The 26,409-nt window shown below is 41.2% G+C and overlaps 1 protein-coding gene across 1 annotated transcript in view; it reads right to left on the bottom strand.

The window, feature by feature from the left end:
* Positions 1-26,409, bottom strand: part of mTor (serine/threonine-protein kinase Tor) — a 154,293-nt gene that overhangs the window by 55,117 nt on the left and 72,767 nt on the right. The window contains exons 24-27 of the mRNA XM_080276419.1: positions 21,818-21,931; positions 9,677-9,807; positions 3,015-3,219; positions 1,184-1,355 (exon numbers count right to left, since the gene is read on the bottom strand). Coding sequence (XP_080132545.1) covers positions 1,184-1,355; positions 3,015-3,219; positions 9,677-9,807; positions 21,818-21,931 — 622 coding nt within the window. The remainder of the gene's footprint in view (positions 1-1,183; positions 1,356-3,014; positions 3,220-9,676; positions 9,808-21,817; positions 21,932-26,409) is intronic.

Below are 26,409 nucleotides of genomic sequence, written 5' to 3'. Positions count from 1 at the left end.
GACCACCACTCCGCATTTCATTCTCCCTCCCCTCCCTCACCCCACACCTGCACCATCACTCATCCCCCCACCCACCTTTCCTTTTCTCTCTGACCCCTTCCTCTCAGCCCCTCTTACTCCAGTGTGACTTGCCATGAATAAAAGGAGCCTGCCTGAGGCACAGAGTACCAGAAAATATGTGATTATTTATGACCACACCTGTACACCATACAATAGCACGACAAAGTTTACAAACTTTCGAAAGGTCCCACTCACAAAGCCAGACACTCACAAGTCATGATGTCCAACAGCGCATGCAATGTTGGCGAGCAGAAATCTTCAAAAATGCTAGCCTCAACTTTAAAATGAACGAAGCTATCAGGGCTCTCGCTAACTGCCAATGGTTGTGAGCCATTTGGCTCCTAAGTTTCAGATTTACGAGCCAAATAAATTTTTAGTAGCCAAACTGACTACGAGCCGAAATATTTTACGAGCAATAAATATATTTATTTATTTATGTACATACTGTCTATTTTTAAAAATTCACAGTGGCAACAAGGAAAGACTTAATAATCGATCACAGCGTGCTTTTTGCTCATTTAAGTATGATCTACTTGTTTTGTAGTTTACTGGGTTTGGAAGTGGATGTATTTTCTTCTCGCCAAAAAGCGACTTGCATGTAAAATTTGTTCGCCAAAGGGATAAAACACTCACATTTGCGAGCTGTGGCTCGCCAAACAAGAGTCCTGGCTATAGGTGAACTGTTCAAATTTTTGCACTAAATTGGACTTCAAAATGTGCTAAATATAGAAGAAAACCTAATATTTATTGGTGCAAAATTATTATGAAAAGCACTAATTTATTATGAAAACTGCTAGATCAAGTGCCAACAGCACCAAATTGGCGACTATGGGTGCATGGATACCAGCGATGAGCTGGCGATCCCGTCGTGGGTGCCGACTGGCTCTGCATATGTGCCAGAAGAACAGAGAACTTTTGTAATGGGACTATTTATGAAAACCACCGAAAGACCGGAAATATCGTAAGACCAGATGTCAAATCAGAGGACTTTTACTGTACTTGTATTAGGACCTTACATAGCAGGACTCAAAACTGACGACCATCAGACAACGGTCTTTAGGGGCTAACTAAGGCATTCTCACCACTAAATGATCGACCCACAGAAAACCACAACAGAACTAACCTGCAGCAGCCTCCTTCTGCCCGAGCTTGTTGTTGATGGAAATGAGGTGCTCAAGGACCTCTGAGGTGGGACCCTTGTGGAACTCCTCCTCCTTGTAGTGTAACGCCTTGGCATATGCTCGGCACTCCATCGCCTTCTGACCCAGCAGCTGCAGCTCAAGTGGCAATGGGCCCTGGAGGTATGGAACATACTGTATTTTCAGTCTGAAACACTATGTTAAGGATTATTAATAGCACACCATCTCCTACATCCCAAAAGAATGATAATCACACTGATATTGTGTTTATTATGAGGATACAACACCTGGTGGTTTAGTGGGTAATAATGGTGCTCCAATCGGATTGAGCCGATGAAGGTTTATATCCAAGGGTTGGTTGGGGTTTATCGCTCATGTAATGCCACTCAGGGATGAGTGAGGCTGGTCATTCTCATCTTAAATGCCAGGACCAACTTGCCTAGTCCCAGGCTCCTACGCTCCTCATGGGGCAACATAGGATTGGATGATGGATGGATGGACGGATGAATAGTTTCGGCAGAATCTGAACCCCATTATGATTTAATTAGGCCAGACCAAACAATTTCAACAATGTATGTGAGTGCAATTCTTCCAGTTGAACAATTCATGACACTGTATATTTATATATACAGTAAACTCTCAATTAAATGTTGTAATTCAGCCAAGCCCTAAGCCGAAACATGCAAACTGCCGCATACTGCATACCCCCCCCCCATTGGCTCAACATTCAGCGTTGAGCAGTATACAGGTTGTCCCAGCTATAATGATGGGATGCGTTTGGGAAAACCCATTGTTGAGCCTTGGTACCATTACACAGGGACATTATAACATAGAAACTATAGGGATGAATTTGCGAGCCTTGGGATTACCCCTCCAACCAAGTACAAAACCCACCCAAATGAGTCCAAAAACAAGTTTCTAGCTCACCTAAACCCTCAAATAACTTAAACAAGTTAAACTAAGCCTAGAAGTAGTTTATAACTCACCTAATTATAAATGAAATAATATTAGGTATTACTTAAAAATTAAAGGAAAAGATACAAGGGCAAATCAACATGAAACTAAATGAAATACCTTAGAAACATAATAACTGCACGGTAGATTAGTAAGCACCAAGTAAGGCAGATGGTAAGTAAGGAATAACTGCTGTGGCTCTTGTCAGGTTATTACCGGCATTAAAAAGAACAGAGAAATCAGAGAGGTTTATACGGTGGTCGGAAGTTTCACAATGATTCCATATCACCAAATAAACCCCTCCAATTTCTTTATATTGTTCAATGCCCATGACAATCTGATAAGAGTCACAGCAGTCACTGCTCACTTACCATCTACATCCCTCAAGAATCCTCCATGCAGTTATTGTATTTCTACGGTATTTCATTTAGTTTCCAGTTGATTTTACTCTTATTATCTTATTGTCAGAGTATTATGGACCTTTTTACATCACCATCACATAACTACAGTTCTCTTATAAAAAGAAGGGATGGTATGACCCAGAAACAGGCAAATATGAAATAAAACTACCAACAGAGTGTCCTGCGAAACTCTGATATCTAATTACCGGTATATATTATGTTACAATATCACCATGCAACTTCTCATCAGTATGCAAATGGGTTGGGTACGATCTAGAAACAGGGAAAGAAAAACACAACCATATGAGAAATACCAACAAAATACCCAAAGAAAATGGCTATTCATTCACTTTTTGTTCACGCTTTAATCATTATCATCATCATCAGACTCCTTCCCTCCCAATCCTGCCCGCCTCACACAAAAATCCTCCCTTCCTGCCTCATCCCCCACCTCCCTTACCTTATCACAATGTTCCATGAATTCAGCTAGGTTCAGGAGGGTCTGTGTGATCTCCGGGATGTCCTGAGATGTGAGGGCCTGGCGAAGTGAACGTAAGAGATCATCCTGAAGAGCCTCGTTCAGCTCACTCCAGCATGACACAAATGCTGCATTGAACAGATCACGAGACAGCTGCACGTATGTTGTTGCCACCGAATAACAAGATCTGTACCAGGAGGAGGGTGAAATGTCTCTATAAAGTGTCACAAATTTTACATTCTTGTCTGGTGTTATTCCTTGGTAAATTACAGAGATAATGCCACTTAATCTCCAGAATCTAAAGATGTAATACTCAGGTTTTTTCCTGATATTTACAGATGATTCAGAGACCTTTTGTAGTGAACAGGGCAGTAAGAGTTGTCTAAAACTCCTTTGGTTCAGAAGTCTCTCGGTAGCAAAAATCAAATAATATATATGTCATGGGACTGAGGAGTTCAAAATTTCACGGATATCTGTATATTTAAGCTGCTAACTTCCAGAACTTGTGTTACTACATATGTAGAAAGACTGATACTTTGAAACACATCCCAGACATATACTTGTGACCATTTGAACAATATCAACAAGGAGAAATTATTAACCACCAAACTACATTTTTCAAACTACAGGCATACCCTGGTAAGTAAGAACCCATCGCTAGGAGGGGTACTGCGTCTCGGGGTAGACTGAACATGTAAAGTATAGGGATGCGTTTTTGAGCCTTGCGTTTCCTCACCAACCAAGTCCTAAACTCACCCAAATGAGTAAAAAAAAAAAAAAAAAAAAATTAAAGCCAAGCTAAATGGTCCAGCGCCTATAAAAGGGGTAACCTAAACCTAAAACCAGCGTCCATTTCACTTTTACCCAGTCAAGGTCATTGGAGAGTGTGCCCTCCAACTCGTATAGGTAGAGAAGAAGCAACAGCACTGTACACAGTCCCACCATCAGATGGTCCCAGGACAATTAAATAAATATCTGTTATGCATAAAAATAATGTATGAATGATGCAGAATCATCCAGGGTGCAAATTGTTGTGACGGAGAATCGTTGATATTTTAATGGGGAAATCTCTTGACAGGGAATGCGATCGATGATGTGATCGGGACAGCCTTTTGAACGCCCCCTCTTTGTTATGTTTTTGTTACCGTACTGTTCTGGTTGCTGAGCTCCTTTATTTTCTTGCCTCTTATTTTCCAATATTTATTTAGAAATTCCTTGGGAAAGTATTTTTAAAGCATTCTCCTTTAAACAGCACAAATGTAAATACAGGACTTATCGATCGATGATGCAACTGGGATAACCTGTTCAAATGCATCTCTTCATGTCATTTCTGCTACAGTTCTGGTTGCTGAGCACTTTATTTTCTTCTCTCTTATTTTCCAACATTTAATTTGAAATTACTTCGTATTTTCAAAGCATTTTCCCTTGAACAGCCCGATTGTAAACACGATTTATACTGCAGATCGATGATGCGATAGGGATAGCCTTTTCAACAGCCCCTCTTTATATTGTTTCAGCTACTGTTCTGAAAGCTAGGCTCCTTTATTTTCTTCTCTCTTATTTTCCAACATTTACTTTAAAATTCTTTTGTATTTTCAAAGCATTTTTCCTTTAACACCCCAAATGGAAACACATGATTTATCGATGTCATAGTGTTCATCAATGCATGAAATATTTACTCTCTAAGGTTTTCATAATTCTTAATATTCATTTAAAATTAGTATTATATATTCCATGATAGGTTAGATGACAGTTTTAGATGACAGTTCAATGGTCAAACACGAAATATTCTTTGCTGAGTTGCCTAACTGTCCACACTGTTTGTGTACCTCGTCTGATGGGAGAGAATCCGTACCCCAAATGACAGTGTTCACTCCACCTATGACTAAAACACATTAATCTAAGTCTAAAAACAGTTTATAAATCAACCTAAACACAAGATGTAAGTCTAAAATATCATTAAAATCAGTTTTAAAAAATCAAATCCCATCACAAAACTGAAGGTAGGCCTACAGTAGGCAGGGTAGGGTGGTATTTCAATCCCCATCACTATTCCAGGGTATTGCATCTAGGGGTATTATAAATCAGGGTTTGCCTGCAATTAGTTTACTCTAACTCATATCAGAGGATTTTGTTTAGCCTGGAGGAGTGTGGTGAGGTTAATGTGGGCAACATCTAACACTAGTTAAAAAATACTGACTAAACTGAACCTAATTGTTTGGGAATAACAAGAATGAAGTATGAAAAGTAGTAGTAGATTGAGGGCTCACCATCCACTCACTTGATGTAGTGCTGCTCTCAGGTGACTGCCCATTCCCCTCTTCCTTCTGTCTTTCCTCCCTTCCTCTTCTGTCTTTCTTTCCTTTTCCTTCTGTTTATGGGTGACTCTACACTGACTGACAGGCCAAATGGTTTCCTGTACACTAGGAAATCATTTACTACACTGGGAGGTAACCATATAACCAAATTATGGCACCTGGTGGTTTAGCTGGTATTAATTGAACTGGGGCAGGTTTATATCCTAGGGATGGTTGGGATTTATTGCTCATGCAATGCCACTCAGGGATGACAGAGGTTGGTCACTCTCATCTTAAATGTCAGGACCAACTTGTCTAGCCCTGGGCTACACACTCCTCATAGGGCAACACAGTGATCTGATGATGAATGAATGAATGAACATAAGAAAAAAACATCATTAAGAAGTAGTTATTGAATATTTAAAAACATGATACAAAAACATTAACAAAAGCAAAAGCAGTCCTTATTACAATTCGTGGATGTTTTCCAAATTATCACCACATACAGTTGGTACAGCAATGACACTGTAACTGGAAGGAATGGCAAATAATCTTTAGCTATTGGCAGCCCTGGAACTTTTTTCTGGGTCTGTTGTTGTTGTTATTGCTCTCTGTCTCTCTCTCTCTCTCTCATAAGCATGCACACACACACACTCACGCAAGTGCACACACACACACACACACACACACACACACACACACACACACACACACACACACAAAATTTAAAGAGGACTCTATAGGACTTTCTATACACTGTATAAGTAAAAGCATGAAAGATACACATCTAGTGTAAACATGCATGAGCATGAGACATAACTCAGTTGTAAAGATCATAAGACAGACCCACTGTCGGGGGGGGAGGCATTCTGTAACGTAAATAGGCAAAAGCAAACAGACACAATTCTACTGCAGTTGCTGTTTACAGTTGTTGAGGCTCCAGGATCATCTGGACATGGACCCAGTGAATCAGAGGTTGAATCTGTCCTTCTGCAATCCACCATCCTCCTTTTGGGGAACATGGAGAGCTGACAGGCATTTGCATTTTCTTTTTTTATAACAGAACAGAGGAAGGAAAAAAAAAATCCATACACCACATGACGGATGTCCTCCGTTCATAAAAAATCTGTAAAAGCTAGACTGGAACAGCTGTAGGTTGTAGCTGGGGGGGAGGGGGGGGAGCAACACTGGGGAAGTGAGCTTCAAAGAGATGCAGTTCAGGGAATAAAAGAATTCTGACAGGAAGAAAGTTCTGAAATATGTCAGTGTGACAGTCCAGTCATGAGCACTACCAGATGGCCATATAGTGATGGGGAAGGCATGGAGAGGTGGCACAATGGATGCAACTTCATCTGAGCATTTGCCATAAAAGTATCTGAAAAATAATGCAAGAAGGCAACATTCCTCCTTACTTATTGGAGAGGTTATTCATTCGCAACAGAAGGGTTATTAATAAATCTAACAGCTTTGTTCTGAATTTTGTCTAGCTGTTTCAGTGCAACCTCTCCACATCCATTCCACAAGGGTGAGCAATATTCCAGCTGAGTGCATACTTTGACTCTCTTACCAAGTATAGCTAGCTGCTCGTCAGTGAAGAAGTTATGGACTCACACAATATAGAGGTCCAGCTGAGGGCACTGTTAAATGAAACACTGAGAATTTCAATACGTTTAGAGACAGGAATATTAGTAGCACCAAAGGTAATATAGAAATCTGGCAATATCTGTCTATTGGTGAACTGCATATATTTGGTTTTACTAGCATTAACTAAGACAATGTTGTTTTTTCCCCAGTCAGAGATCTTAGATAAGTTTTGATTTATAGCGATTGCTGTACTGAGTTGCGAGTTAGAGATACTGAACTTTGTGAATGGGTGTTTAACTGTGAATGAACTGTGAAGTGTTGAGTCTCTGCATATGAATGGATGGGATTATGGGTGATGGGTAAGGGATCATTAATATGAATTAGGAATAGAGTTGGAGCCAGAACTGGTGACAGGGAGAGCTGGAGCTCCAGTTTCACCAGCCCTCAGGACTTGTTCCTGACCATCTCCCACTGCTGAATATTTTCAGAGCTTTCATTAGCACAGAGAGTAGGCCAGCAAACTCACATAGTACCTCTGCCTTCAACTGTCTACACCACACAACACACATTAAACATCACACCTATTTCCATCCCCTTTAGCAGTGGCCACTGCATTAACATAGCAAATTGGTGGTATCTTGGACTGCCACCATCAGATGGGTAGGGCTCATGGTACAGGGTCCTCCTGGTTGATATCAAGCGACTGTGCCGCTAGCGGCTGTTGCAAACATTATTCATGCTCGTCAGCAGAGAAGTGCAGGTTCAGCCTTACATTTCACTAACATCCATGGTCTTACTACCGATCTGAATTTCATTCCCTTTTTTCTCCAATAAATATCCCCTAAAGTCCTGTCCCTCACAGAACCTCAAATCTCTCCCTCTACAGAAATATTCCCATCTTGCATTCCTGGTTATCATCTCCTCACAAACTTCTGTAACAAGGATAGCACCTGTTGTTATATCAAATGTGAATTTGTAGTTGCCATTGTTTTGAACTTCGATTCAGCTAATTTTGATTATTCACTATATAAGGTAAATTATTTAAATATTACAATTTCCTTCATTCTTTCCTCATCTTTCTGCCTATGGGTGACTTTACACTCCCTCTTCTTTCTTTCCTTCATTCTTTCCTCTTCCTTCTGCCTGTGGGTGACTTTACACTGAGTGACAAGCCAAATGGTTTCCTGTACACCAGGCAACCATTTACTATGCTGGATGGTAACAATTTTGGTTCCTGGTGGTTTAGTGGGTAATTACAGAGCTTCAATTGGTTGGGGTTTACTGCTCATGTAGTGCCACTCAGGGATAAGTGAGGCTGGTCACCCTCATCTTAAATGTCAGGACCAACTTGCCTAGCCCCAAGCTCCTGTGCTCCTCATCGGGCAACGTAGGACTGAATGATGAATGAATGAATGGATGAATACATCTGTGTAGTTTATCACTCCCCCACTGCTTCTTCAGAACCCAGTGTATTTGACAACTATCCACCCAGTTGTCTAACATTAACCTCACCCTTAGCATTGAAATTATCATTTTGGGCGATTTTAACATTCATAATGAAGAGTGGTTATTGCATTCTGCCAGGACTGATGATGTTGGTCTAGAGTGCGAGCTGTTTGCAGAATCGTTTAATCTTAAGCTACTGGTATAACAGCCAACCAGAATACCTGATAATCTTGACCATAATGCCTACCTCTTGGATCAATTCCTGACAAATAATCCCGATGAATACAAACGTACTCTCACCACTTGGATCCTCCAACCACAATCTCATCAAAGCCTCATTTGTCAGTTTCCCCAAACCTCCCCGTTCTGAACCTATCAGAGTGACCAGATAGCACTTTGACAGGGCAGACAGGGATGGATTCAGAAAAAACTTGCTGATATTCCATGAGAGGGCAGACTGGGATGGATTCAGTAAGTACCTTGCTGATATTCCATGGCAGTCTTTCTTCTCCAATGACATCAACTCTACCCAGTCCCACAATAAGTATTTAAGACAAGCTGCTATGGAATTGTTCTACCAAGTCAACAGTTCACTAAAAGATCAGACTCCCCAAAATGGTTTGATAGCAATTGTGCCAGAGTAATGACCCAAAAGTCATTAACATACAACTCTTACTTAAAATAAAAAACATCTGAACTGCTTAGTCAAAATTCCTAGAAACAATGCAAAGCAGTAATAAATGTCACTAAATCAAATTTCTGATTCCATGCCAAAAAGCCATACTTAAATTCTGCACCATCAAATATCAACCAAGTGGTTAGCAATACTCTTCCATGTTTTTTCATCTTGAAATAACTGTCACTGGCAACAGAAAGTATTGCAATGCTTTTTGCAGTGAGTGTATATACTGCAAATAGGCAAAAGCAAGAAGATATACAATAACTATCATAAATAACCACTACTGGTGCTGTGGTGGCTGAAGTCATCTGCAACAAACACCTGGAGGACTGCAGGCTGATGTTGCCCTTCTGCTGTTCACCATCCTCCTTTTGAGGGACAGCAAGAGGTGAATTTTATAACCAGTCAGTGGCATTGCCCAGTTATATCAGTGCTACCACATGAAGGCATCCCTCTCCAGCACCTTAAATAAGTAAAGCAGAGAGACAGAACCCTACAGAAAACAAGCACAAGCAAAAAAGATGTAACCCCAATGAATACAGGCACAAGCAAAAAGTTGTAACACCACTAAATACAAGCACATGCAAAACTATAAAACCCCACTGAATATACGCACAAGATGAAAAATGTAACCATACTTGAGTGCTGATGATGGTGAAGCCTTCATAAGCTCAATACTGAGGCGCCGCAGCCACTCCAGCCAATCATCCTTGCTCACCAGTCGAGTGAAGTGCCATGCACGCTGTATTGATGCCACACTGACTGTGCTCTGCATAGGAAAAAATAAATAAATACAAGTAGTCTGACAAAGAACTGGAGGGATGGGAAGGAGGGAAGATGAACAAGAGTAGTGTAATACTGAAAAAGACAGCCTGACGGTAGAGGAGTGGGAAACAAGGAGGCAATCTGTTCGTGGGCATCCCCTCCAAGATTACTCTATGTCATCTGGCTACATGTTGAAAGACAGACAGTTCTCATTATACATCATGGGTGTTTCAAAACATCTTTTTCCAAACAACTGAAACTACTGTAATTTGGAGAAACTGGCAAACCACCTTTATAAGTAGCACTGGGCAAGGGTAAGGAGTTTCTGGAAGAAGTTCAGGGAGATGCTGCCCCACATGACACTGAGAAGGTTCTCCCTCCATGTTATGGGGTCATGTGTTAGGAGAGTAATGCTGTAGGGTAATGAGACTTGGGCAGTCCATCCATCCATCCCTCATCCAATCCTATGTTGCCCCATGAGGAGCGCAGGAACCCAAGGCAATAAAAGATGAGAGTGACCAGCCTCGCTCATCCCTGAGTGGCATGACGTGAGCAATAAATCCCAACCATCCCTTGGAGATTAACCTACACAGGCTAAATCCAATTGGAGCACCTTAGTTACCACTAAACCACCAGGTGCCATAATATGGTTATATGGTTACCACCTAGCATAGTAAATGGTTTCTTCACGTACAGGAAACCATTTGGCTTGTCACTTAGTGTAGAGTCACCCATATGCAGAAAGATGAGGAAAGAAAGAAGGAAAGAAAGACAAAAGAGTGAGTGCAAAGTCACACATAGGCAGAAGAAAGAGGAAAGAATGAAGGAAAGAAAGATAGAAGAGAAAGAAAAGAAGAGAGGAAAGGGCAGACACCCAAAGAAGCACTACATCGATTGAGTGGATGGTGAGTACTGGAGGATATTTGTAAGGCCAAACATATAGAGGTGAGAATGATTGGAAGGATGTGTAGTGTATCCTTAAATGACAGGCCTGGGGGTTCAGAACTGTGCATAAAAAGCTGAGAGAAAGGATGGCAGAGGGGCACTTCCACAATCACTTCTGCAAACCACAAATTCCCAACTGGGGAAGTGTGATTTCATTTGTGGATTTGAATTTGCAACAAATTTTATGCAAATTTGCAGTTTTGCACGTGCGGAAGTGCTTCCGAAAACTCAAACCTGCCTGCAAACCAGCCTGACCTCCGAGAACTTCAAGCAGATTGTTTTTATGAAGGGCAACATGGACCTGCTTAAGATGGAGCTGTCTAAGTTGTTGGAGGAGTCTGACTGTGACTGAGGAGTGAGGGCTGAGGAGGTTGGAGCCTAGGAATAGAGGTGGACTGGTGGGTCAACTTGTCAAGTGTGAGCCGTGAAGTATAGCACAGTAATTTAATTCATTTATCTACAACAGTAAATGATTTACCCTTGTTTTGTAGTATAAACAGTCTAATATACAGTACAATCCCAGTTAACCGGGTGGCTTGGGGAATTTACCTTCCCGGTTACAGATTTTTCCCGTATTTCTGATTTTCAAGTCAAATCTATATAAAGGCTATCACAGCAGTAAATACAGTTCAGGTACTCACCAGTCACATTAGGAGTTACACTAAGAGATTCCGCTTGAAAAACTGCCTTGTAAACACACACCATGGTCATAACACACGTGTGCAATGTCTAGCAATTTGCAGTACTACAAATTGCACCAGTCCATTGTTTACCGAATTACTGTATTCATTATATGTACTGTACTCATAAAAATTGAAAAATAAAATAAAGAAATAAAAGCTTGAACATTTATTAGTGAACTGATGATGTGTTAAGACTGCACTGTAGAATTATCACGACACCTGTGCCCCCACGTGAGTTTGTTTACGTTTCTGACCCCGACTGGTCTTCTTCTTCCCTACCTGACCTCCATCACTCCACCCCTCACCCGCCACTCAGCTGTTTTGCAGAAAATAAAATAAATGATGTACGTATGAAATGCAGGCATATTATTTATTTATTTTTCTTCCAACAAAGTAAACTTTCATTCCTATTAACATTTATATTCAAGCATTAGTGTTTTATAATGTTTGCCTTTTTCAAGTCTGTTGCATATGTCCAGCTTCTGTTTCAAGGTAAGCACGATACGCTTACGTTTAGTTTGCACTTTAGGCATTTTGGAGTGTACAAATTACTGTCTATCAGAGGAACACATTAGCAAGAGAGCTTGTTTACTGTCTGGTGGCAAAAAGCAGACTGGTGATTTTTGGAGGGTGTGGAGGATGACTGAATTCAAGTAGGGGAAAGAGGGGGAGAGGAGGGGTGGTTAAGAGGATTTGCTAGGGATTTACATTAGCCGGAAATGTCTTCACCTCGCTTTGTCTGACTTCACCCAGCCTCGCGTGACACGATCAAACGGCGGTTTGGCGGTCCATTCAAATTGGCGCACAGTTATAACAGACATTTTTACCAGCCCTTGAATTTTCCCGCTTTTCTGAGTATTCCGTTTGTCTGGATACCGGATAGCTGGGATTGTACTGTACTAATACAATAATATTTAAAACATATATTTTAGTTTTACAATAAACATAATTTTATATATCACATTCAGTACTACACACAATATCCAAACTTCATAAAGTTGCCTATTGTTAGAACAGAGTAATTAATCCCCGTTGTGTTGATCACCTCATATGAGGCAATATGCAGGCCACCCCTGGATGCGCTGATCACCTCACATGAGGTGATGGGTCTCCATACCATAATTTCAAGCAAGAGGAAGTGTCAGTGGTTTTCATTTGAACGCTGACTCTCCCTCTACAACATCAGAGGTGTTGCCAAGCCCTGCCATACTGCAGTTGCCATATACCGCATATTTAGTATTTCAGATATGCAGGCCATCCCTGGCCGCGCTGATCGCCTCATATGAAGCAATGGATCTCCGTGCCATAATTTCAAGCACGAGGAAATGTCAGTGGTTTCCTCGGGAAGGTTGAGTCTCCCTTTACACAACCTGATCTGCTGCCTAGCCCTGCCAAACCACAGTTGCCAAATACTGCATATTTAGTAACTCAGTTCTCATTTGTAACCCAGCAATGGTGGATTCATGCCCGTCTACCTCCCATGATTCTGGTGACTTAGCGCTGCTCTCACACCCACCCAAGAGGTGTAAATTGCAAAAAGACGAGGGTGCTGAAGAGTTCAAGCTCAGAAACACTTGATCTGATGACAGAAAATCAACTTAATATTAATATGAAGTCCTAAAACAATGACTCAGGGAAGGTAACCAGGCTGATAACAATTAGCACGACAAGGGTTAAAGACATAATTGTAGTGGATGAGTAACCAGAGTTGATTTTTAACTCCCTGATTACGAAAAATATCATCCTAAACTTAATAAAATCCTCTAATGGTATCCAGAATATAATGAACTGATGCCTTGGTACTGGAAGGGATACAAATAGTTTGCATTTGCGTTTGCATCTGCGGAACTGCAAATTTCAAGAAGTCTGCGGATTTATAGTTGCAGAAGGTAATGGCTTGAGTTTGAAGATTTGCGTCTGCAGAAGTGAATTTTCATTTATTGTGCCCAGTTCTGAAGGATGGGACTTGAATGCATGAGTGCTGGGATGGGATGGGGTAGACTGACATGTCTGGGCATGTGGAGAGAATGAAGCATGATAACTGGGTGAGAAGGGTGCGAAGTGTGAGCACTGATAACAGAGTTGCAAGGGTCTGACCAAAAAAAACACTTAGGATGTGATGATACAGTGTAACCTCAGATTTATGGGGTGGTAGCTGAGGGCGCCCACCATCCACTCACTCGATGTAGTGCTGCTCTCGGGTGTCTGCCCTTTCCTCTCCTCCATCCTTCTTTCGTTCCATCCTCTTTTGTCTTTCTTTCCTTCATTCTTTCCTCGTCCTCCTGCCTATGGGTGACTTTACACTCCCTCTTCTGTCTTTCTTTCCTTCATTCTTTCCTCTTACTTCTGCTTGTCAGTAACTCTACACTGAGTGACAAGCCAAATGGATTCCTGTACACCAGGAAACCACTTACTATGCTGGGTGGTAACCATATAAACAAATTTTGGCACCTGGTGGTTTAGTGGGTAATTACGGCGCTCCAATCGGATTGAGCCGGTGAAGGTTTATATCTAAGGGATGGTTGGGATTTATTACTGACATAACACCACTCACGGATGAGTGAGGCTGGTCGCTCTCATCTTAAAGGTCAAGACCAACTTGCCTAGCCTCGGGCTCCAACGCTCCTCATGGGGCAACGTAGGACTGGATGGATGAAATGCAGAGGCTGCTAGAGATTCAGCAGTGTTGAATGCCACCATTAGGTGACCATGCCCAATGCATGCATGCATGTTGGAACCTTTATAAACAAAATGAAACAAATGAAACTGAAATTTTAATAAGCATCCATTCCACAATTTACTGGAAACGAGAGAGAGAGAGAGAGTCCTAACAGGGTATAAATTATGATTAACTGCCAAGATCATCTATTTTTCAATTACCTCAGGTTGCCAACAGATGATTTTATTCAAGTTAGGGAGTATCTTTATTTGTGAACAGGTTACTGTACTGAAGGCTATATCTCTTACATGGAACTTCTCTACTAGGCAGAATAAAAATGTCTGGTGATAGTAGGAATTAACTGGATATAAATAAAAGGACATCCCTCAGTTGAAGGAGACTTGAATCACATGCAAAGTGATTCAGGTCTGTTGCAATCAGATGGCTACACTACTATACTTACCCAGTCCCCAAATGACATCTTTTCTACTTCATTCTTACTACTACATGGTAAATGTACTGCTTATGAATCACTTCAAACTGAAGAAGTTAGATACACACTTTACAAAAAACCCTCACTACTAAGGTGTTCTCCAAAGCTGAATGGAATCATCTGGTAAGAGCAGGCTTAAAATAACGTATGAAAATGCATTACCAGATTGAAGTACAGTATGTACTATCAAGTCTCCTGAACATTTTACTCTTAATGCAACTAAATCATTATATTTGGCTTAGGCAAGACCCCTCACTGAGAAGGGGTTAGAGACAATCACCTAATTGCATCCATTAAAAGCAAGCAGAAGAGAATTGTTCCTTTGCAGCAGGAATGTATAACTGAAGTCATCATACTGAAAAGATCATGGGGCACTGTCAGGGACAAAGTTGACCAACAATTCAAATGCATCTACTTCATTTTAAGGGCACACCCACCCATTTCTTCCCTGATACAACAAACAGGGAAAGCTTAGAGTCAGTGGATCTAGTGCCTGGTCCTTCGCCTTTGACTGATGCTGCTACTGCAGGCAGGGCAATTGGCAGGATTCAGTTAGGGAAAGTGGTGGGGTGAATGTGTCTGGGTTGGCTGCTGAAATGTTGAAGGCCTCAGGAGATCTAGGAGTGGATTTAATATATGACTGATAAATTCAATTATATAGGAGTGTATTGTTCCAGATGACTGGCAAATGACTAACTGTAAATGTGTGTAAGGTGGAGGATAATGCTCTGGAAAGATGAAAATATATAGGCATACAATTTCTGGACCAGATAATGAAAGTAATGGAGAGAATCCTGGAAGGTATGATAAGAGAAACTTGACAAGATGCAATTTGGGTATATGTTAGGCAAAGGGACCTCTGATGCAATATTCACTGTCCGACTGCTTCAAGAAAAATACACAGGAAAGAAGAGAGCTGTACTTTGTTTTTATTGATTTGGAGAAGGCCTTTGACAGAGCTCCCAGGGAGGTGGTGAACTGAGCAATGAGAAAGCTTGGCACTGAGGAGTGACTGGTTAAGACAATGTAAAAGGATGCCTACGCCCACAAGAGAGTGAACGGAGATATGAGTGATGAGTTTTCCATGATGTTGGTGTGCATCAAGGGACAGTCTTGAATCCTTTATTGCTTATCATGGCACTTGAAGCTCTCTCACATGGCTTAAGAAATGGACTCCGATGGAAGATGTTGTATGCTAATGATTTGGTGTTGGACAATGAGTGGAAGGTGGGAAAGATTCAGGAAGTGGACAGATGGCATGGAGCGCTGTAAAACAGTTTAAGAGCAAATTGGATATAACAAAGGTGATGATACCTAGGGCTAGTGGTGGTACTGTCAAAGCAGAGGGAGTGTGGCCATGTGCAGTTTGCTACAAGGGTGTGGTAAATAATTCCATCTTGTGCAGTGTCTGCGATAAGTAGGTGCATAAGAGATGTAGTGGTATTACAGGTGAGCTGTGAAATAAAGGTGATTTTGTGTGAAGTGTGTCGGAGAAAGCATGTAGAGATTGTACTGTAGGCATGAAAGGATTGATCTTCCTGAAGAGCTTCTCTAGTGTGTGGAGGAGTTTTGTTATAAGGTGGACATGTTATGTGCTGGAGGTGGAACTGGAGCAAGCTCTGCGGGTAAGATAAGGAGTGGTTGGAGGAAGTTCAGCAGGCTGCTGCCTCTCCTAACAGAGAGGACTCTCCCTCTGCGCAACAGGATCCATGTATATGGCACATGTTAGGAATGTAATGTTATACATTAGTGAGACCTGGGCAGCAAAGAAAGATTCACAGACTCAAATGTACAGAAATGACCATCATTAGAAAGATTTGTTGTGGTAGGATAAGGAGTGGTTGGAGGAAGTTCAGGAGGCTACTGCCTCTCCTAACAGTGAGAGGACTCTCCCTCTGTGCAACAGGATCCATGTATACGGCACATATTAGGAGTGTAATGCTATACATTAGTGAGACCTGGGCAGCAAAGGAAGATTCACAGGCTCAAATGTACAGAAATGACCATCATTAGAGGGATGTGTTGTGTGTCCTTGAATGAGAGGTCTGGGGGGGCTAGGATTGCCATGGAAGAATTACTGGTAAGAGGAAAGTTGGCACTTGAATGTATTGGTGCTGTTATGAGGAGGGGTAAACTGAGATGGTTTGGGCATGTTGAGAGGATAGAAGATAACAATTGCATGCAGAAGGTGAGAGGTGTGAAAGTCAAGGGTAGGGTTGCAAGAGGCAGACCAAAAAGGGCTTGGAATGAGGTCAAAGAGTGTTACCTCTGGGATAAGTGACTGAATAGGCAGACTGCCAGAGACTGTGTAGTGGGGAGAGCTGCTATTAAGTGACCAAGGCCAATGCATGCTAGCATATTGGAGTATGTTTGTTTTTGAGGGCTCCACCATGCTTGCATGCATCGGCACTGGTCACCTAATGGCACCTCTCCATGCTGCTCGATCTCTGGCAGCTTCCCTATTCAATCCCTTACCCCTGAGGTCATACTCAATGACATCGTCCCAGGTTTTTTCAGTCCACCTCACGCAACCCTATGCCAAACTTCTCACTTTCTGCACCCAATTATCATCCCCCATCCTCCCCAAATGCCCAAACCATCTCAATCTACCTCTCCTCATCACAACACCAATACACTCTGGTCTCATCCTACCCCTCAAATCTTCCACTATAAACCTAGCCCCTTCCAGGCCTCACACTCAGGGATGCACTGCACATCCACCTAATCACTGTCATTTCTGTACATCTGAGCTTGTGAATATCCTCTTCCTTTACTAGCTAAGTCTCATGACCATACAGCATTACACTCTTAACACATACTGCATACAAAGATCACTTTGCATGGAGGGAGAGCCCTCTCAATGTCAGGAGGGGCAACAGCTCCCTGAACTTCTTCCAACCACTCCTCGCTCCAGCCACAGAGCAGCAGTAGTATAGTGGTGGTGGTGGTGGTAATTAATATTATTATTACTGTTAGTAGTGGTAGCAGTAGTAGTAGTACCAGTAGTGCTCTAATAGTTGTACTGTGGCAGTAGTAGTACTGTTATAGTAGTAGTAGTAGTAGTAGTAGTAGTAGTAGTAGTAGTAGTAGTAGTATCATCAATAAACATAAAATAAAGTAATATCAATAAATATAAAATAAAGAAATAATAGTAATAGTACATGGTTGGTAACCACAGCCACTGGCGTGCTTGGGGCCAATGGATTGTAATATGAGGGTTAGTGTTAACCTTCATATTACAACTCCAAATGGTGAACTGTATTAGGAAGGCTGGTTTTGATCTTCACAATTCCCCAATGGATGGAGGTGATTTTAAAAAAAATATTATTATTATTATTAGTAGTAGTAGTAGTAGAAGTAGTAGTAGTAATAGTAATAGTAGTAGAAGTAGTAGTAATAGTAGTAGTAGTAGTAGTTGCCCCTGCAGGGATGTCCCATGCAGTGAACCAATGTTACCATGTAGTGGACTACTGCATTCCCACAGCACACGATAGGGAAAAGTGTGTGGGTTTGGATCCTGGAATGATGTCGCATTTGCATCTCCCCACTCAATTGACAGAGGCACCTTAGTAGGCTCCATATCACACCATTATGTAGTTATATGGTTACTACCCCATGTTGCAAATTGTTTCCTGAACCATAGGAAATCAATAAGCTTTCACTTGGTGACTTACTAAATCAAACTAGTGAATGATGGTTGTCAGCACCTACCACTATACAGTCACTGCTTGCACAACGGGCGATTCTACAGCACAAAACTCACATAACACGGAAGGTAAAATCTGAGGCCAAAAAATGGCCTCAACACAAAAATGATAGACATAACGTGGATGAGGGAAGCTGGCCATTAAAAAAAAAAAAACGTATTACGCTGTGACGATAGAGATAAAGTGGCCAGAGGTCCCAAATTATGGTTCAAACAGTCATAATTGTCTGAGTCACCATGATTCATAATATACTGAATATAGGTCTGGGGATCTCTGGCACTTAGGTTTGGGCATGACTGAAGAACAAACATACAAACAAACAAACAACATGGTTCCTTTGTATGTATGTATGTATGTATGTATACAGTATACTGTATATATATATATATATATATATATATATATACATATATATATATATATATATATATATATATATATATATATACATTGTGTTAGGTGGGGGAGCTCACCATCCACTCACTCGATGTAGTGCTGCTCTCGGGTGTCTGCCCTTTCCTCTCTTCCATCCTTCTTTCCTTCCATCCTCTTCTGTCTTTCTTTTCTTGATCCTTTCCTTGTCCTTCTGCCTACGGGCGACTTTACACTCCCTCTTATGTCTTTCTTTCCTTCATTCTTTCCTTTTCCTTCTGCCTGTGGGGGACTCGGCACTGAGTGACAAGCCAAATGGTTTCCTGTACACCAGGAAACCATTTACTACGCTGGGTGGTAACCATGTAGCCATATTTTGGAACCTGGTGGTTTAGTGGGTAATTATTGCGCTCCAGTTGGATTGAGTCGGTGAAGGTTTATATCCAAGGGGTGGTTGGGGTTGATTGCTCATGTAATGCAACTCAGGGATGAGTGAGGCTGGTCACTCTCATCTTAAATGTCGAGACTAACTGCCTGGCCCCGGGCTCCTACGCTCCTCATGGGGCAATGTAGAATTGGATGATGGATGGATGGATGGATGGATGGATGGATGGATATATATATATATATATATATATATACAGTATATATATATATACATATATCTGATCTCATCTTATCAGCCGTTTGTGTGTCCACTGCAGGACCGGCCTATCCCGACCAAAGTGGGGACGATACAGCCAATGTATCTCTACCAAGTGGCTTAGGCTGTCTAGTAGAGACTGTATGTAGGGTGAGAAGTGCTTGTAAGTGTAATTGTAGTGTTGGAGTGCTTTGGATGCGTGTATAGTCTGTGAAGCAAATGTAATCGGCCAGCGCAAGCTGACTGGGTGCAAGCATACTTTATAGTATGCGACACTGGTTCAACTGCAGCACCCCTTGTGTCCGCCAATGCAGTATGTGGCCTGAAGAACGCTCCCAAAGTTTATTACCTTGGCGGGGCGCAAACCCTCGTTCTTCAGTGTACGAAAACACACACTTTACCACTGTACCATACATATATTCATCCATCCATCCATCATCCAATCCTATGTTGCCCCATGAGGAGCGTAGGAGCCAGGGGCTAGGCAGTTAGTCCTGACATTTAAGATGACAGTGACCAACCTCACTTATTCCTGAGTGCCATTATGTGAGCAATAAACCCCAACCACCCCTTGGATATAAACCTTCACCAGCTCAATCTGATTGGAGCACAATAATTACCCACTAAACCACCAGGCGCCAAAATTTGGTTATATGGTTCCACTCAGGGTAGTAAATGGTTTCCTGGTGTACAGGAAACCATTTGGCTTGTCACTCAGTGTAGAGTCACCCACAGGCAGAAGGAAGAGGAAAGAATGAAGGAATGAAAGACAGAAAAGGGAGTGTAAAGTCACCCGTAGGCGGAAGAACGAGGAAAGAATGAAGGAAAGAAAGATATAAGCTGGAAGGAAAGAAGGATGGAGGAGAGGACAGGGCAGACACCCGAGAACAGCACTACATTGAGTGAGTGGATGGTGAGTGCCCCCACCTACCACAAACCATATATATATACAGTAATCCCTCTAATATCCGAACGCCCAATATCCGAACATCCCCACTAACCGGACATAATCCTCCTGGGATCCAATATTCCTAAAATGGGCCAAAAACTGCAAAAAATTCGAAAAAAATCTGACTTTTTTCCCTCCCATAATTTGAAATTCCCGCCTGGCGCCAAACAGCTGTTACACCATGGTCCCTTCACCCCTTCCTTCCTCCCCCTCCCCCCTCCCCTGTCAGGTTGCCATTTGGTATTTTTCATTACCAAGTGTGGGCCAATTTGGTAATGAAAAATTCGTTTGGTAATGCATTAGAATAATGCATTACCAAATGGATTTTTCACATGTATGAGGATACACAGGATGGAGATGGTGGATTGTTTGCTCTCTCTGATTAATCTGCTACCCTACATAGTGTGAAAATAATCAACATGGTGTTAGTTATAAGGAGAGTGATTACATGTATTTCCACTTGTATATATAATTAGTGAAGAATATATGCTAGCTTTACGAATTTGGTAATGAAAAGTTATATTTGACAATGAAAGTTGAGGAGATTGGTAATGTGGCTGTTGCGATCTGGCAACTCTGTTACCCCACCAACATCAACAGTCACAGCTTAACTCCGATGGAGAGCAGATACTCATAACAGTGCAAGCCACAGGTGCTTGTTTTTTGTGAATAAACAGTGAATAAACTGCAATACCTTGCCACTAGAACACACAGGAATTTACAGTGTTGTGCAGTGTTAAGAAATTAGAATTTAGAGTGCAGAGGATTAACTGTGGACTGCAAACTGGCGGTTCAAACCAGTCCAAGACCAAGGGACTTGTAAGTACCCAGAATGTTTAATATTGTATAAACTCACCTCTAAAACCTCATTTTATCGTTCTTTTGCATTTATTTCAGTCTTTTATGTCCCTTATTGGTGTGATTTGGGTCTTAAATAGGTGCTATGCATGTCCAGAGGGAGTTGTATAGGTGTTTTTCAGAGTTAGGGTCCGTAAGTACTAGTCCATAAGCTGGGGCCCAATATCCGGACAGGACCACTATCCGGACCTGCCTATGGCTCTATTGATCCGGATATTGGAGGGGTTACTGTATATATATATATATATATATATATATATATATACAGTATATATAAATATGGACTTCTGCATTAACCCCACAAAAACCACAAACTACAGTACTTCCTAACAACAACTGAAAGACTCCAAGTTCGATTCTTTGCTTAGTCAGAATCATGGAAAATATTTGTTTCTCCTTTGTCCCTCTTCACCTAGCAGTACAACTGGAGACATACATATAAACTCAGCTACCATGGTCATTTAATGAGGAAGATTGGGACTCAGCAAAAACTGTCTGCCTTAGTGACCCTCATACTGGTGACATTCATTAATTCCAAGGCTTCTTCTAACAATCCCCAAACACCCTTTACCATTGAAAAATTATACACACATATGGAAATGTTTATTGGGATGACATATATCAGTACCTGCTCAATAAAGAACACTTTCATATGTGAGTGTAAAGTAATTCTTCCCTCTGAATAAATCAAAGCACAAACTCTACCTTCGATTTGATGGTTTTTGAGTCCTGTTCAAGCTGATAGTCACGGGACAGAGGTCGTCTGGAGCTCTTGTGGCTGGATATGATGGCATGTTCTTCTTCAGTTACCGTCAGACCCTGTGCAGTGACATAAGCATACAGTGAATTTATTGTTTATGCATTCATCATTTGCACAAGCCACTTTTACCTTACAACCCCAAATGCTGCACGTTCAGTGTTTACAGTGAAATTTTCATGGTTTATGAAATACTGAAGACTCTGAGGTCTAGCTTTAGCCTCTGAGGGGTAGAGGCACCCCTATCTCAAGCCACTCAACCTCAGATCCCCTTCCCCCCTTCCAAAACAACTTAGTTGTCTCTGCTACCGTCTCAAGATGTGTTTAAATTCCACTGTTACTACCATTATTCTTGTACAGTAATATGTAATATACCAAATGATGATTAGTAATCTAGTATGAATGTAGTTGGTGGTGGTACAGCTTTCAATAGGGCTGTTATAGGAACTTTTCTAATAAAGGCTCCAACATCACTGCAGGTGTCAACCTTGGTCACTGAATGGCAGCTCTCCATGCTGCCTGATTTTTGGCAGTTTCCCTATTTAGTCTTTTATCCTTGATGTCAAACTCTACGACCTTGTCCCCAGGTCTTCTTTGGCCTGCCTCTCATAACCCTACCCTCAATGTTCACACCTCTCACCTTCTGCACCCAGCTGATATTTTCCATCCTCTCAACAACCACAAACCACATCAATCTATCCTCATCGCAGCATTAATACATTCAAGTACCATCCTCCCTCTCAACCCATTAATCACAATCCTAACCCCTCCAGGCCTCTCATTCACAGATGCACTACACATCCTTCAAGTCATTATCATTTCTGTAAGTCTGAGTAGGAATATCTTCTTCCTTTACTGCCCAGGTCTCATTACCACAAATGCATTACACTCCTAACACATGCTGCATACTAGCACCATTTAGCATGGAGCAAGGGCCTCTCAACGTCAGGCAAGGCAACAGCATCCTGAACTTCCTCCAATCACTCCTTACACCTACCTACAGAGCTCTAGCTCCAGTCCCACCTCCAGCACATAACGTCCCCCAAATAACAAAACTCCACCACACAATCACGAGACTCCAGCAAAATCAATCCTTTCATGCCATTAAATATCCGCATGCTCTCCCAGTACACCACACACACACAAAATCAACATTATTTTGCAGCCTACTTCTACTACCAAAACATCTCTAATGCACATACTTATCACAAACACTATACAAGATGAAGTTGCTTCCCACACCCTTAAGGCAAACTGTACATGGCAACACTCTCTCTGCTCTGACAGTACAATCATCAGCCCTGGATATGATCACTTTTGTTTCATCTGAGTTTACTCTCAAGCCCTTTTACCCCATTCCAACTCTTCAATTCCTTAATATTTCCTCCACCTCCCTCTCACTCTCCGCAATCAACACCATGTAATCAGCATACAATATCTCCCGTGGGAGTCCAGCTCTGAAGTCACGTGAGAAAGCTTCAAGCACCCTGATAAACAATACAGGGCTCAAGGCTGACCCCTGATGCACGCCAACATTGATGGACACCTCATCATTCAAATTTCCGTTCACTCTCATCTGGGTGAAAGCACCTGTGTAAACTGTCATGGTCACTTTAACCATTTCATCACCTCCCTAGGAACTCTGTCCAAGGCTTTCTCCAAATCAACAAAAACAAAGTACAGCTTCCTCTTCTTTCCTCTATATTTTCTCTGAAGCTGTCAGACTAAATGAATATTGCACCTGTGGTCCCTGTGCCTGGCACAAACCCAAACTGTATCTCATTAATATTCACTCTTTCCCTCATCATACCTTCCAGGACTCTCCCCATTACTTTCATTATTTTCTCCAAAAGTTTTCTGCCACTATAATTTCCTCTTTCCAGGGCATCACCCTTCCGTTTATACAATTACAATCAAACTCTTCAGCCACTTATCGGGAACAACTCACTCATACATCATTGAATTTACAAAACCAGGAACTAAACCCTCTCCTATATCTCCAGAGGCCTTCAACATGTCGGCATCAACCCACACCCACCCACTCCCTTCCCAAACACATCCTGCAAATTGTCCTGATTAGAGCAGCATATCTGGTGTTTGGCCAAGGGCCAAACACCAGATATGTTGACTCCAAACCTTTCCTGTTCCAGCCAAATTCCACATTCAGCAACTGGTTATACTGCACTGCTCTCTCAGCATCGTTAATATACTCACTGTCCACCACTACCTTTCCCTCACCATTATTCACACACAGTTCAACTATGATATCCAATATTGTTTTCTATGCACTGTTAACCCCCTCGTGCACTGTAAGTTTTCTGTAAGTGTGTGTGACATGATCTGAGAAAATGCCACAAGGGCAGGCTATACTCACGCAAAAAGGAAAACATTCAAATGTATTTTATTTGACCCTTTCCCTGATGTTTACACTATACAATAAGTTAATAAAAACACACAAAACTGATGAGTAAAAATACTGTAAAAGTACAAAAATGAGGTGAGAAAACTCTTGTTCAACAGTGAAAATAACTGTCCTACACTCTAGTACTGTACAAAATTTTGCATGCATAATGCAAGACGTATGCATATGTCTAGATGCAAAATTTCACGAGCTTTCACGTGGTGTTGTCGGAATTCTGATATGAGAAACAGTTTTCGAATAAATTGCCAAAAATCACATGTGCCCCCCCCCTCCCCCTATTTGTAGGGTTAATCTCACGTGGTGGAGACTATTGACTCTCCAACCCTTTGTCTCAGAACCCCTTACCTCAAGCCCATCTCAGGTTAATGTAGGACGTGCTTCTTCCTTATTGTGTTATTTTCATCATTTTCTATTAACCTAACCATGATTATGTAAGTTCCTGACACTTACCACAACAGTATGTATATATTTAATGGGGTAAATTGTTGTAGAATGGAAAATTTAGGTTTAAAAGTGAGATGCCCAGTACAGTACCTACTGTATTAGGATAAACCCCATGGGTTCTGTGTGTTATCAGGTAATTTCATTATCATGCACGAGGTGGAGTATATACCAATTATGCATGATAAACAAGGAATCACTGTACCACTGATACCAGCTAAGCAGATCTGCCAGCTCCAAGTTTAAGTGCCAAGTGTATGAAAAAAGTACAGTAATACCTTGATATACAATACCCCTGGATGCAATACCCTGGCTTAACGATGGAGGTAGAAATACCACCATACCCCGTCTAAAGATGGCCAAACCGCCATTTAACAATGGATTTTGATTTTTTAAAACCCATTTTGATGATATCTTAGACTAAATTTGTGTTTAGGTTGATTTATAAACTGTTTTTAGACATAGATTAATGTGTTTTAGCCACAGGTAGGGTGAACATTATCATTTTGAGGTACAGTTTACTAAGTTTGATTTTTTCCAGACCTACATTTGACGATTTTCATATTTTATTTGATGGTTTTAGTGAGTTATTTACATGTGTTCCCTGAAGGCTGTTAGGCCATTTAGACTGGCTTTAACCTTGTCTTGGGGCTCATTTGGGTGGGTTTGGGGCTTGGTTTGGGGTGAAACCCAAGGCTGGTAAACGGTCCACATTGAAATGCATGTTGAAAGTATCCCGAAATATGATACCCCACCTAACGATGGGGTTTTACCAAACCAATCACATCGTTAAACCGGAGTATGCCTGTAGTCAGATATTTCAGAACATATCCCTGATTAAAATTGAGGACTGCCTGAAATAGTATAGGCTGGATCCTGAAACAAGAAATGTAAAACACAAAAAGAGGAGAGCCATCACTATAACAAAGGTACGTGTATAACCATTCACTTGCCATGCAAGTCAGAATTCCAGTTAGATGAATTTGATAACAATACCTTGTTTTATCATGGATACAATAAAAACTGACCTCATAACACATAAAGAAATGTGTTTCAAAGTATTGTATCACCAACCATCCACAGAACGGTACTGCAAATTGAGGGAACTGATCAGCTTTATAGGTATACAGCAACAGGACTTCGATATGACAATTTTTTTTTTTTTTAAATAAAATGTGGACCTGATAGCCATTATACATTGACAGCAAGAAGCACATAAAGAGACTAATGAAGAGGAAAAACAAGGAGGTAAATCAGGGGTACTCAATTACTATGTGTGAAGGTCCATACACACAGTTTCCTATGTGACAAGGGTCAGGTTGAAATTCTTAATTCAAAATGTGGTAATAAGAAACAAATAAGAATACACATTTCAATGTATTTCAAGCTTCATGGATTTTTTTTTTTTTTTTTTTTTGCCTCAAAATGTTAATGAAAATAATGTACAAAAATCAGTTCTCTTACAAAAAAAAATAATAATAATAATAATAATAATAATCACTGAATGTAAATTTATGCTAGAAGTAACCATCCATTCTACTAGTTGAATAGGGTCCCTGGGAGAATATTAAATGGAAAAAAATCTAACAGTAAAACACTGCAGGTTTTGGTAAGCATATTTGGAGGGTCAAAATTCAACTGTTCTTCTAGAAGGAGGGAGGGTGACTGAAAAAGAAA

The sequence above is a fragment of the Coenobita brevimanus genome, chromosome 65, assembly GCF_032717465.1.
Source record: "Coenobita brevimanus isolate Jiangsu-jjx chromosome 65, ASM3271746v2, whole genome shotgun sequence".
NCBI classification, from domain to species: domain Eukaryota; kingdom Metazoa; phylum Arthropoda; class Malacostraca; order Decapoda; family Coenobitidae; genus Coenobita; species Coenobita brevimanus.
The sequence above is the reverse complement of the archived record's forward strand: the minus strand, read 5'-3'. Positions and strand labels throughout refer to the sequence as shown.